At 42.8% G+C, this 14,348-nt stretch overlaps 1 protein-coding gene across 1 annotated transcript in view; it reads right to left on the minus strand.

Annotated features, from left to right (window-relative positions):
- URB1 (URB1 ribosome biogenesis homolog) overlaps window positions 1-13,457 on the minus strand; it is a 41,622-nt gene extending 28,165 nt beyond the window's left edge. Inside the window, exons 1-12 of the mRNA XM_027744177.2 lie at window positions 13,325-13,457; window positions 12,983-13,122; window positions 11,630-11,781; window positions 9,952-10,084; window positions 8,265-8,361; window positions 7,066-7,151; window positions 5,114-5,239; window positions 4,033-4,163; window positions 3,537-3,732; window positions 2,931-3,068; window positions 2,388-2,561; window positions 1,627-1,777 (exon numbers count right to left, since the gene is read on the minus strand). Coding sequence (XP_027599978.2) covers window positions 1,627-1,777; window positions 2,388-2,561; window positions 2,931-3,068; window positions 3,537-3,732; window positions 4,033-4,163; window positions 5,114-5,239; window positions 7,066-7,151; window positions 8,265-8,361; window positions 9,952-10,084; window positions 11,630-11,781; window positions 12,983-13,122; window positions 13,325-13,457 — 1,657 coding nt within the window. The remainder of the gene's footprint in view (window positions 1-1,626; window positions 1,778-2,387; window positions 2,562-2,930; window positions 3,069-3,536; window positions 3,733-4,032; window positions 4,164-5,113; window positions 5,240-7,065; window positions 7,152-8,264; window positions 8,362-9,951; window positions 10,085-11,629; window positions 11,782-12,982; window positions 13,123-13,324) is intronic.
- Window positions 13,458-14,348: the final 891 nt, after the last annotated feature.

Consider the following 14,348-nt stretch of genomic DNA (forward strand, 5'->3'; position numbering starts at 1 on the left):
TGAGAGAAACACCAACACCACATAAGGCAGCTGTTTACTTCTTAGGAAAAGCCACCTCGGCAGCTAAATGTTTTTTCAGTTTGTAACATGAGGACGCATAATAGCTACTTGTTATCCAGTCACTAACAAAGTGAAGCAAAGTACATGAAGGGCAGCCAAAACATTTAACACCTACTTTTTTCCTGTTAACTTGGTCTCCCTCAGGGAGCTATGAAGAACTGGATGGATGCCATGGATAAACTCTGTTTGCCTGAGTCTAAACTCCCATTAGAAAAGAATTCTCTGGTGGTCACAGTGCACATAAAGCTGCAATGGGTGAGCTGAGAGTAAGTGATACAGCATTATCACCCCAGTATAAATATAGCAAACTACAGCTACAGTCCTGCAGAAATCAGCTGCTCCAGTGGTTTCCACAGGCACTCAGCCAACCAAGCCTTGGAGTGTCAGTGCTGACAAGTATTCTGCTGCCCAAAGCCACGCACAGGACATCCACTGAAAAATCCTGTGCTCCAGGAAGTCTCTCTACGGAATATGCCCTGTGAAGGACAAAACCGGCTGCAGATTTATCTCCAGCCTACAAATAAAACATCGCAGGTCACAGACAGTACTGAAGCTCCCTGTTCCCTGCAATGGGACTATGGAAACAAGCCTTCCAAGGGAGGGACACTGGGTTTGTGAGAGGAAAACTGAAGCCTTCACTCCAACCCTCTCTCCCTCTTTCAACACTTTGCATGTTTCTACTCCTGTGTTACAGCAACACAAGGACTTGTGTAGCCACACTAACTAACTGCTTAAAAAAAATGACCTCATGGTAAAAAACCTTGGCCAAACAAAAATCCCTCCAAAAATTATTTTTCAGGCATATCAGTTTTCTTTGCCAGTTTTATTTTGTGGCTGAGAAAATCCTATTAGCACAGGAAGGTCAAAGGCAGGAGGGTGAAGTTCAACAGGAGGAACTGCAGAGCCCGGCCCCCAAGGAGGAACAGCCCCATTCACCAGGACATGCTGGAGGCCACCCAACTGGAAAGCAGTTTCCAGGAAAGGATCAAAGGGTCCTAGTGGGCACCACGTTGAACATGAGCCAGTGATGTGCTGCAGAGAAGGCTACAAGTACCCTGGGCTGCTTTAGGCAGAGCACTAGCAGCAGGTCAGGGAGCTGACTCTTCCCCTCCAGCCTCCAGTCCGCATTGGTGAGGCCACACTGGGAGCACTATGTCCAGTTCTAGGCTCCCCAGAGAGACATGGACACACTGGAGAGAGTCCAGCAAAGGCTCACAAAGATGGCGAAGAGACTGGAACATCTCTCCCACAAGGAAAGGCTGGGAGAGCTGGCACTGTTCAGCCTGCAGAAAAGAAGGCTCCGGGGCATCTCATTAATGCACATAAACACCTGACGGGAGGGTGCAAAAAGGATGGAACCAGGCTTAAAGTTCTAGTAGCAATGGCACCCTATTTATTAAACTGTGTTCTTAGGCTGCCCGAAGAACTGAACAAAGACAAGTTGAACAGTAAATGCACAAATGAGATCTGGACTCTGGTGAAGTTACCAGCCTTACGTGGGATGAGGGTTTCACAACACCCATTCACACACAGAGAAAAAGGGCTGACTACACCCGCTTTGCCTACCATGCTGTTCAGCAACTTCTGCTGTCTCGGTCATTGTCTTCCCAGTGGAGGTATCACCTTCCTTTTTCTCCTCTAGGCCATCATGGTGTTCTCTCCCTTGCTTCAGAAGAGACTGCCAGACAGCCACGATACTGTTCATGTCTGGTAAAAGCTAAAAGCAAAAAAGGGAAAATTCCAACAGCTCTCCTGCGTAAGACAAAGCTCCTGTGATAAAAATATATACAATCAACCAACATGAAGATTTGCTGCTCTTAACAAAGGTTAGAACTGATCTCGTGTGCAATCAGGAAAAGATCTGAAATCAAACAGTGTACTTTCACTTCTGAAGAACATCAGTACTGGAAAGAATATGTTATTGAAATAGTTTCCTGTGAAAAATTTATGGTTGGTCCTTCTTCCTCATGGTATATTTTCAACTCAAGTGCTACCTTGTCTAGTAACTTCTGAGTACCTTGACTTGAACCAGGAGGAGAACTTGCTTCCTGCTCTTGGAATTCATCTGCAGCACTACAGATGTCAATGTTACAAATCTGTCTCATAACAAAATTTTATGCATTCCCGTCAACCAACTGTGCTAGGAAATATAGGCTACTACCTCACCAGTTACCAACACCTTTTCATTCATAGCATTCTCCTCCCCCAGGATACCATCTCCTGGCTCCCAGGCTGCAACCACATGGGGAGAAAATGCAGAGGAGAGCAGTTACCTGCCGACTGCAAAAGGACTCATGTTAGACCCCAGTTTTCTCTTTCCCTTGTACCTTGCTGATGGCTTCTCTGTACAGCTGCACAAACTCCTGCATCCCTGACAGGGTGTAGATTTCTGACCTTTGCCAGGTTTCCTCAGTCAAACAGTACTCAATGTTCTTCAAGGCTCTTCTCAGCACCATGGACACCAGTGACAGGATGTTGTGCTTCACTGCTGTGCTGGGTAACTGAAAGAAGGAAGTTGAATTAATGACATTTGAGTGATTCCTCTTATGCTTTGCATATGATCTGTACTTTGATTACGTGTTAAAATTTGTCAACAAATTATTTATTTCCTAAATCTTGGCTTGCAGGAAAGAATCCACAGGTTTTCAGATTTCCAGCCTAAATGACTAGTGAGCAGTGAAAGGCACCTGAAAGTAATATCAATGGTTTTAATTCATTTTCCAGTGCTTCTCCAAGCCAGATTTATGCTAGGACAGATAATACAAACCACGTGTAATTAACCAACTTAAGAAACTTTTTGGATGATCACACACTTAAAACAGCATTAACTGAGACAGAAAAAAACACTGAAATACTATAGATGCTCTTACATTTAACCCTTGGGTGAACATTATTTTATTGCACACTGCAGGGACTGTTGTCACTATCACCATAGAAAGCAACCTGGGAAGAGGGATAAATTCTGAAGTCTTAAAAGAATTGGAGATCTCTGGTTGAGCCTCATAGATCTGAAATTAAAAAAAAAACAAACACAAAACTATTTAAGCCCCATTGACATAGCCCTGGAGATGACAGCTTCTTCTGGGGAGCATTTTACAGAAGGGTTTTGACTTGTCAAAAGTAAGGGCAACAATAAATGTCCATTTTTATGCAGAAATGCTACAGAGCATCCTCCAGACCCCTATACAACTACATGAAACTTCTGAATGTAACCTGCATCTCTGCTAAAGGCCACCACTTTTCAACAGATTCCAGGTCCTGCTTGGCCATTTTAAGCTAAACAAAGAGTGAGGGGAACACCCAGGCAGGACTGAAGGTTTTTCCAGCTGAGCCTTAATGATGCATCTCAAAAAAAGTGTCATTGATGTGATGTTTCCCACTGCTTCTTATACCAATTCCTTCTTTCCCAGTTTACTTGAATGTTTATACAGCTTCCTGCTCTGAGCATGGCTTTTTACCATCCTCCACACTCCTACCTTCTTGAGTAACTTCATATTGTCCATCCAAGCAGACTTCATTCTAGGAACAAAGGAATACTGGGTCTCCTTGAAGTATCTATTCAATAAATCTGGGCATACTTTGAGAACATTCACCATGAGATCAGCAACCATGTCGTCTTCTGTTGCGGTTTTTAAACCAAGCAGAAAGTGCAGAAGTACCACATTTCCTCCCCTATTGAAGCAAAAAAAAAGTTTAAATAAGAAACCCTTATTTTAACACTTCCTATAGGATGTAAACTCTGCAGCTCCTCTAACTGTTAATTGACAGCAAGACCTCTCACACTCCTGGCATAATTTCTGAGTTTATGCTCAGAGAAGTAAGAACTGAATTTACCTCCGTGTTTTCTGCATGACAAATGGTAATTACTTTGAATTAATACCAGACATTTCAGAGCAGATACGGTAACTAGTGAGGTCTCTCTTGTTCCTAGCACAAAATCCATGTACAATCCCACCTTGTCCAGTGACTTACTTGCCAGAAGTTCCAAGACTTGGATCATAGAATGTTATGCCATGCTTCAGAGAGCAGCAGAGGTCCATTAAAAAATTATGCACAAGTTCCCGTACCATCGTTTTTCCCACCTCTTCAGAACCTTGAGTCACCTATAAAAACCAAAAAGGAGTAAAAAAGGCATATAGGATTTGGTATCACAGCAAAAAATCTTCCATCAGTTTCATTCTACGTTTTATGAAGCTCCTTTTACAGAAATCCTAAAAGACAGTTTGGCTTTTGTTCAGATTAAGAAGAGAAACTTCAGGACTTGAAGGTCCCTTCCAAACCAAACCATTCTGTGATTCTGTGATTACATTAACCTTCTACATCCAGCACAACTGACGATCCCTATGAAGAAGAAGACTCTTGACAACTGTGGCTGGGAAATCCCAAACCATATGACTTACAAAGACTGCATGGAATTGTAAGAACTTAAAATTATTTCAAAACTGAAATGCAGGCTTATGAATGGGGTCAGAGATTTGCACAGCTCCAAGCAGATACCTACTAGAAACAGACCTCCCCCAAAAGGGGTTTACTGGATATCAATACTGGAATGGCATAAACATCTGGTAATATAAGAGGGCAGACACAGAGGTGAAAAATCGGTAGACAAAACCCAGTGGAAGTCTGTAAGTCTGGCTGGCAACAATTCTGGAAGTTTAACTCTCATATCAGGGCAGTGTGTACAACGGGAATGAGGCCTGTGGAAAGAACACTGATCCCGATGTATTCTCCTACAGAGACCCAGTTGTGTCCAGGAAAAGGAATGCAGTCCTTCTACCCAAGAAACCCATTTCTCCCAGGGTAACATATCTGCACTACAGTCCTGGCAGTCAAGGAGGGGAAACAAACCCTCCTCCTCAAGCAGAAAAAGCAAAAGAAATTTGGGGTTTCTTTTTCAGTAGCCTCAGTAGATCCCTCTTCTTGAGTTGCCATCATCAACCTTCATCAAGGTTCAGAGCAACTGGGAGCTGTTTCAAAACCTGAGCCTGCAGGAAGGGGGAAAAACAAAAGGCAGCACAAAGACTAAGAGTAACAAAGAAATAAATGACCAGACCTCTAAATCCCCAGGGCTGACATCAGTAATCCCATTCCACCGGTAAAGCGAAGCAATGTGGATCAACACTTCTGCAGTAAAAAAGCGAACCTTCTGGGTTTTGGTGATATTTTTATTTTGAACGACCTGAAAATTATGAGAAAAACTTAACAACTCTTCTATTTTTTGCAAGTTATCACAAAGTAATGGTAAACTAGCAACAGGCTTCATTCTTCTAATACACACACAGCTGGTTCTCCTCACTAGAGCTGACAAAAGGTTCTGGTTTTGCTTCTAATTCTGTCAACACTTCTCTCACACTCCTATTCCACCTTGACTCTACACCAGCCTCTGCAAACCCTGCACATGCCAGACAGAACAGACTTTCAAGTTCAACTAACAAGCACAGAACACCTTTAGAATACTACACCTACAGACTAATATCATCCAAACGTGCTGGTAGAGATGGTAAAGCCTGCTACAAATAAAGTTTGAATGAAAGAGAAAACACAACGGAGGAAGTTCCCAAAAGTTCTTCTGCTGCGTTTTATTCTTGGCAGTGTTTTAATTCTCATTTTCCTTGCTCAACTGAAGGAGTCATACAGTGTGTTGGGGCTCACCAATAATGTAACAGCACATGATGTATGATTCCCACACAGGAAAAGCTTCACTTAGAAAACAAAGCTGCAAGGAGGTTTATTTTACATTTAAATGGTAGCTTTTTTATTCTCCCTTTTTTTCCCTGTTATTGCAATAGCAAAATGAAAGAACATTTTTCTCTTTAATTTGCCAGTTGTGAAAACCTGAGTATGAGGCAAGTTCTTATGGTTACACTTTAAATTTGAAACTTTTTCTTCATTTTCTCAACTGGCCATACAATAGCTTGTGCAACATTGTTACAGTTGTTCAAAACTGAAATTCAAAAATCATAGATACTGGAACTAAAAACATTTCTAAAAACATTTTTATAGAAATAAAATACATCTCAGGTGCAGTTGCCGTTCCTACAGCAGCAACAAGCTGGTGCCTCACAGGGAAGAGGCAGGACCATGCTCAGAAGGTAAGTGACAGAGAACAGGAAAGGCAGCCACGACTAACCCAACTCTCACACCTTTCAGCAATTCCCGCTTTCCAGTTTTCTGTCTCAACCTTGTTATAGCAAAAAGGAATTTCTGTCTGCCATGAAAGAATCAAAAAAACCACCGTCAAAGGGAAGCATTTACCTCTCCAGCAGTACTTTCTGGCAGCAGGTGGAATGTACCCTCTCCTTTTCACAACAAATTCTCTGATTACAAGACTTCCCTTTTCCTCTACTCCACAAAGAAACACCTTTGACCAAACTTATCTCCCGTCATCCCAGCAGTAAGCAAGTCCAAAGACCACCTAACCAGGACCACAGGCTCCAACAGAGCCCTGCAAGGCTGGCAGGGGAACGGTACCACACACCCTTCAACTGCAAACAGACAGTTCCTGGACACCCCTTCATGCCCCAGTCCCTGTACTGACAGCACACAAAACGCTTTTTCTCCTGAAAAGACAAGTGTACATCATTACCTAGCTTAGAGCTAAAAAACCCACTCAAATCTAGCTGACCTCCCGATTTTGGCAGGAAACATATTAATTGAAGGACCAGTCTTACTGGCAGTTGCAACCCACAAAACCACGAGAATCTGTTGGGCACCACACACTGAAGATGAGGTGAATTAGCATCCAAGTATAAGCTATTGCAATGACTTCCTTTAAAAGAAGGCATTGGAAAAGCAGAACAAGCTTCAGTCCCAAAACAGCAATATGGCCACGCTACCAACCTCCAACAAATATGATCAGTAACAGACACACTTACAAACTTGTAGCTGCAGAACAATGACGTTAATAAAGAGCTGAACATTTTGTGAGAAATCACTGCAGAACTGTTTCCAGCAGCAAAGAAAACAGAAAATGTAAGACAACACAATTTTGAGGGTATATCATACCTTAGTTCTCAGTGTGGAGAGTAGAAGATTTACAGTAGAAACTCTGTCTTCCTTTATTTCAGAGCGAAAAATACCTGGAATGAAATCTAAGAAGACATTTCAAATATTAGGTGAAAATGTGAAAGCTCTTTTCATAAAAAATGCTTCAGGGAATTCATATCCATTTCTCTTCCATGTCATATTATTTACCTTGCAGTTGTATTTCAGGATGAACCAAAAGGCTGCAAGCAGAGTTCAGAAGGATGATGTGCCCATACCTATAGTGATGAGCAAAGGATGCTGCCAAACCTACTCTCATCCTAACTAGCTAATTTGCCAACTTGCTGATTAACACTTCTTGCTACAGCATCTGTCAACTTCAAATATATTTTTGGTCCCAAAGTGCTATGCAGTATTTAAATTTGTGTCAACTGCTATTTACTTGACTTGCAATTGTTTTCCTGAGTGATTCTCAAACATTTGGACGTTCCATCTCCAACCACATGCATCATCTTTTGGCTGCCCTGTGCATCCCAAAGTTAGACACCTTCAGTTCCTAGAGAACTTGGGGCTCTGGCAGGGGAAGGAAAGCCAGCTGTGCTGACTGGGTCTAGGTATGCACTGCCATTCCCTGGCCTGAAAGAATGAACAACTGTCAGGGTAGCAGGAACAAGAGAAATAAATAATTATGACCAGTTCTCAATCTCTCAAGTAGGAGAAATGAACTTCTGCCAGTAACGACTTAATGACATTTTTTTTAACAGTATTTTTAGACCCCTACTGAATTCTTTCATAACCTTACCTAGGGTCACAATTCACATGAGAAAGAAAACTGAAGTACACACAGTCTTTAACACTATTTAAAAAATTTTTAATGCAGCATATCCACTTTTACTGTCTTATGAGCAAGGCTGCAGGCCATGAAGCTTTTTTCTGCTTATGGACTCCATGACCTCAAAACATTTACTCTTTTTCATCTGTGTCACCACAGACTTTCTATTTTTCCAAAGTTTTAGCAGACAGCATATTGTTCTCAAGCAGAAGAAGCACTCATTAGAATACCAAAGAAGTTTAAAGTTTTTCAGGTAATAAGATTAAAAATATATATTTTTCACGTTATTAGTGCTAAGTGGTTCACATTTTTTATTGGATCACATCTATTATCCTCTATAAAAGACTCTGCCTTAAAAACACAAAAACAATAAGCAATTACAAAGTACCTTTTAATTCCAGCACCTGTGTCAAGACTGCATTGTCACCAGCAATTAAAAAGGAGAGAGCAAACTGAATATAGGCCATGCGGACGTCAGTTCTCCCCTAGAAATACAAGATATTCTCAGCACAGAGATTGTACTTAACCACAAAACTAAATAATGCAACTGTTGATTATCCTGAGAAGCACTATAAACACATAAATTCAACAGTTATAAACATAATAGCCATACACATACATTTATTTGCAATATATCCACAGTATATTTAGCTAGAAAGCTTCTTGCATTAATAGATCGCTTTGACATAAGAAGGAAAAGTGTACTACTTCACAGACTTTTCAATTCTCAATATGTAAGACAGGCCATAAATTAATAGAAAAATCATATATGAAACAGTAGTTTCATGCCAAACCTCGCAGACACTGCATCACTGAGCACCCTCACTTCTGCACCGCTCAGTCAGTTCTCAAAACACCCTTGAGTAAAGGGGTTGATATGTTATAAAACTACAAATTCAGGCACAGTGGAAGCCTTTGTCTGTAAAAGCATACAAACACAAGAGTACCAGAAGGGTTTGGGTTGGCAGGGAACTTAGAGATCATCTCATTCCACCCCCTGCCACAGGCGGGGAGACTTTCCACTAGACCATGTTGCTCCAAGCCCCGTCCAACTTGGCCTTGAAAACTTCCAGGGATGGGGCAGCCACAGCTTCTCTGGGCAACCAGGGCTTCACAGTTCTCACAGGAAAGGATTCCTCCCTAATATCTAATTTAAATCTACTCTCTTTCAATTAAAAATAGTTACCTGTCATCCTATCACTACATTCCATGATAGAGTCTCTCCCTGATTTATCATTTTTCTAAACTTAACGTGCAAAATTAAGTTGCACGTAAAATTGTCTGAAAGAAGGTACTGAGTAGGCAAAACATAATGTGACAGACACTCATGAAAGGGTTGAAAGAAGAAATGAGTGAATGATGAAAAGAGTGAAAGAAATAAGATTTTGCTATAAGGTTTGGGCCTGATATTTTTATAGTAAAAACTCACCTCCAACAGTCAGTTGTGACATAATTTCACTGAAGGCCATGTACAAGTTAAGACCTTTAATCTGGTTTTGGACACTTTTTGCCTCGTACATTACTTGCATATCTAATAAGCTTGTGCTCAAAAGACCAAACCCAAGCATTTAAAAGTAAGGTGTGGAGGTACTCCTGCAGATAAATTCTGCAGTAAGGTCAAAAACCATGGAATCTCATAGTCCCAAAATTATAAAAGGTGGTTGCAGGAAAAAGAGATGTGTTTGTTTTTTTTTCCTTTCTACTTGATTGCTTATATAAAAACACTCTGATTTGTCACCTCAGATGGCACAAAAACTGAACACATTCACTCTAGAAGTCACCTTAATATCCAGAAAATAATACTGGATTTATTATACACTTATATTTGGAATGACACATAAATGTTCTTCTTCTAAAACACTGGTTTGGGTCAATCCTGACTATTTTTAGCAAATGGAGAGGAAACAAAAAATAGTTTCCTCTGAAAAAAGAAGAGTAACTTTTTCTACTCACTTGCATATTCTCCTTAAGGATTTCCAGCAAGAGATTATTTAAAACTCTTGCCTATATTTTCAAAAGCAGTTCCTCTGTGCTAGTACACACATTATCCTATGGCACACAGCATCTTAATTTACCTTATTAGATCTTTTTTTCAACAGTCCTGGCAGATATTTGTTATTGAAATCAAAATGGCTATACACATCCCTCGCTGAATCCGGGCCCTGGGCCACCATTGCCGACAGCAGCGTGAGGCACCCTCGGCTCAGCCTAAAAAAAATGCAGAGGAAAATCTGCAGGTTATTTCCAGGATGATGAAATCAAGAGATTAAAACAGAAAAGAAGTTAAACCGATCAAAATCAATTTTTTTGGGCAGTGATAATGGCAACCAGGAAGGAGGGGAGAGGAAAGAAGGAAGAAGGGAATGCCTATTTACATTCTTTCCAAAAATTAAGCTATAATCTGAGGTGGATATTCCCTCTATAAAGTAGGTTAAAAGGAAGAAAGTACCAAAATTAAAAACTTGAAGATGTCTGTGCTCATTGCAGGGGAGTTGGATTAGATGATGCTTAAAGGTCCTTCTACGAACTCCCAAACTCACAGGAGTTTGCAATTTATTTCAGTAGGAATGACCAGGCCACTGGGTACAAGCCTGCAGACCTCCATCACTTGAACAGGCACAACCCATAAAGGGGTTTGGAATCTGTCCATCATGTTTCTGTCATGGACAATCTGTAGAAAAGCCACACGACTAAAACAGAGATCCCATCTAGACATACCACCACAAAAGATTAAATCCATCTGCACATCAAAGAGGTAGCACAGAAAATGCAGAGCATATACCATTCAGAAATCTGCACCCTCCTCTGTGCAAGTTTTAGGATTGTTCCAGAAGCTGGAACCTTTAAATGCTTAATGAGAAGAGCAGATCTTGCACAGCTTCAAAATTTATTTACAGTACACCTATTCACCCATATTTCAGATTCTGTGTACAGCTAAAACGCTGCAATGAGATCAAATGAGCAGTGCAGGAAGCTGAGTCTGTGAACTGAAAATCAGAGAATGCTTTTCCAATTCTGGCCTGCCCAAAGACCAAAAGATAAGTCCTTGGCCTTGGACAAGCCATTTGCAGTCTCTACTTTTTTCTCCCCCTTCCCCTTCCTCCCAGGTTTGTATTAAAACATCTGTGACACTCAGAACTTCTTCTGCCCTGTCCACTGGGCATGAGAAATTGTTGTTTAGACTGGAAGAGATAACACAGGAATACTTCAAATGACCTAAGATGACTTCAGATTTAACAGACGGGAAAAGTTACAGAGCAAAAGCCAGTCTGAAAGAAAAAAAATTCTATTATAAACATGGAAATCTGACTCCAAAAACATAGAAAAATAAACCACTCATTAGCAACTCTTTTTGCTGTCACAAAACAGACTGTTCAGCCTCTGTGAACCACAAGAAAGCCTGTTCCCCTTAGGATGTTTCACCCCACAAACCAAGTAGCATTAAAATAAAAGGACTCAGGATGGCCATGTCTACCTGCTTCAGCTTTCACTAGGACAGGCCCAACCGATGAAAACTTTAGCCTCAGGGAAGTATCCTATAGCATCAGACTGTTTGTTGTATCAGAGCTTCCACCTTGCAAAGACTTCCACAGGCAATTACTTTATGACATGGACAGGATCATTAAATAAAGGTGGGTGATTAGCAGTAAGTCGAGCTGAATTTTGCAACATCTTGTACATATGCGCAAGACCCAGACAGTCCCTCAGGATCAACAAACAGAGATTCTCCACAACAGCACTGAGAAGACTTACCTGTGATTTTCGGAATACAAAGCAGCATAGACCAGTTTCATGTACGAATGAATCAACTTTTTGACAATGTTCATTCCCACAACAGAAAAATGGGAGAGGTCACTGGCTGTCCTCAGCAAAATGGCTTCTAGAGCTTGAAAGATTAACAGCATCTGCAGGATAAAGAAGTATGTTAATATCTGCCAATATCAGGTATGACTTGAAATTATTATCTGAGCAAACATTAATAACCACCATTAATAAAAAGAGTAATTCCACTGCATGAGGAAAGCTTCCACATATGAAGATGACATTAACTTCTGAATTCTCTTCCAAATTTAGAATTCCTCTTTGAAAAGACTAGAACACAAAGCTTCGAGGAACCAATGTTTTAAGAGACAACTGCCAGGAAGTGCACAACAGAACAATGAAACATGCTGGAGAAAACCATCCGAGCTGCTCCAGTCTTGCAACTAACTCCTTCTAGAAGAATCCAGAGTCCACACAGCATTGTGACTGTGCTGACTACATACATTAGCCCTGATTAGTAAAAGGATCTTGAGGAAAGTGTATCACTGAACATGACACAGGTTGTCATTACACAGACAAAAATAATAATTTAAGGCAAAGACTGACAACTGATGGTTAAAAAGAACACCAACTCTATGTTGTAAACAGATTTAAGTTAGCAATGCTGTCCCAGCATTCACAGTGAAGAGAGTTATTTGATTCTTTATTTATTTGCCATATTCTGATGAGGAAAAATTGTGTCCAGCTGAGAGGAGAAAAATGAGGTCAACTTTACCGGTGGCTTCCTAGAAACACTGATGTATCAGGGAGATGTCTAGATGACTGAAAACAATTACTTTCACTGGACTACTTTTGTTATGCTTTCTTAACTGCTTCTATTGATCCCCTTATTTCACAAAAGGTCTTTTGATAACGTTTAAAGAACCTTAACAGCTTGATTTGGACAAGACTATTTGGTTGTGCATATCATTAAATCCAGGAACATCTTGGAACTGAAAATGGTACTTCCCACTTGATAAGTGCTTCTGCCACTGTGCCTTTCAGAAAAAAGCCAAACCAAAACCATACTAAACTATAAGGGCTTTATTTACACCACAAAGCATTCATCCACAGAATATCCTGAGCTTGAAAAGATCCACAAGGATCATCCAGTCTAACCCCTGGCCCTGCACAGGACACCTCAACAATCCCACTCTGTCTCCTGAGAGCGTTGTCCAAACGTTCCTTGATCTCAGGGCAGGTTTGGGGCCCTGACCACTGCCCGGGGGACCTTCTCTTGGTTCCTCTCCAGGAACCAGTGGCAGCTGCCAGCCACTAAACTGCAACACCCCCCGCCCAGCTTACTTCGCTTTCAGGTCTCCTTTCTCCGTCCAGAAGCTTGAATATCTCAGCGCATTCCATGGAGATTTTCACGTATCCCTCCACGACATCGTACACCTCGGCCGACGGCAGCGTCTTGGCCACGGACACGAAGGTCTCCAGCCCTGCAGAGCCGGAGCGTCACCCGGGGAGCCACCGCCACGCGTGGGACCCGCTCTGGGCCGGCACATGTCCGCGGCACCCCCACCGCCACCGCCACCACCGCCACCACCGTCACTGCCATCCCCGCCACCTCCCTCTGGCACCGCAGCAGCACCGCGGAGCCGCTCCCGCCCGTCTTCCCCCGCCCGGGCAGACCCCGCTCACCGCTGGCGGCGGCCGCGGGGTCCCGCAGCAGCGCCTTGAAGCGGGCACCATTGAACTCATCGTCCCGCGGGTCACAGGCGCGCTTGGCCGCAGGCGGGCCGGCCACGGGCTGCCCGCTCCGCTTCCCCGCCATGCGGTCCCCGAGCCCGGCCAGCGCCGCCCCGGAACCGCCGCCGGCCCGCAGGAAGGGGCGGGCGGAGCGCTGGCGGGGGCGGTGCGGGCCGGGGGCGGTGCGGGCCGCGCTGTCCCGCCCTCAGGCGGAGGGGAGCGGCGGGTGTTGCCGCCCGGCGCGGCCGAGCCCCTCGGAGTGTGGACTGCCAGAACAGTCAGTGCCCGAGATGGCAAAAAGAGTTAAAAATAGTTATCGTGGAGTGGTCTGGGTTGGGAGGGACCTTAAAGCTCATCCAGTTCCACCCCCCTGCCGTGGGCAGGGGCGCCTTCCACTAGACCAGGTTGTTCCGAGTAATCATGGCTGGGCTTCGCGAACGAAGATTTGGGAAGGCTCTATCCACGTTTGTTACAAGCACGCTGGTGGCTTATGAGGCCAATACGAGACAGACATATCCGATTGCAAAAGGCACAGCAGAAAGACTCCTTAGGTGTCACGATTCTTTCTGCGTTGTCTTTTCTCCTCGAGAGTGATCCTGCGTACGTTCTCAAAGGAAACGGCAGGGTTATAGATGGTATGTCTCCAGGCCTCCCGATTGGAGGCCAGAGTAGACCAGCTATGTAGATCAATATTTTTTTTTGTTCCGAGTAAAATACTGTAAAAAAACCACCGTGATCCAGAAGAGGGCAACATTCGCAGACGCTCTAAGGTTTAGGAGTAACAAATGCTTTCATGTTGATGGAGGATGCTGCGATATTTTGAGAACAGGTGGTGGAGTATGAAGGTGAAGTTAGAGGGCACAAAAGGGTTAAATAAAAGGAGTACGTGAGACTGGAGGGGAAAAAAGGAAATGCGAAAATATGAATTGCTAGATATTAGGTAAAAGGGCTTTTTAAAAGTAACTTAGTAGAACAT

The sequence above is a fragment of the Pipra filicauda genome, unplaced genomic scaffold (assembly GCF_003945595.2).
Source record: "Pipra filicauda isolate LSUMZ 115617 unplaced genomic scaffold, ASM394559v2 scaffold171_size1565689_pilon, whole genome shotgun sequence".
In the NCBI taxonomy this organism is placed as follows: domain Eukaryota; kingdom Metazoa; phylum Chordata; class Aves; order Passeriformes; family Pipridae; genus Pipra; species Pipra filicauda.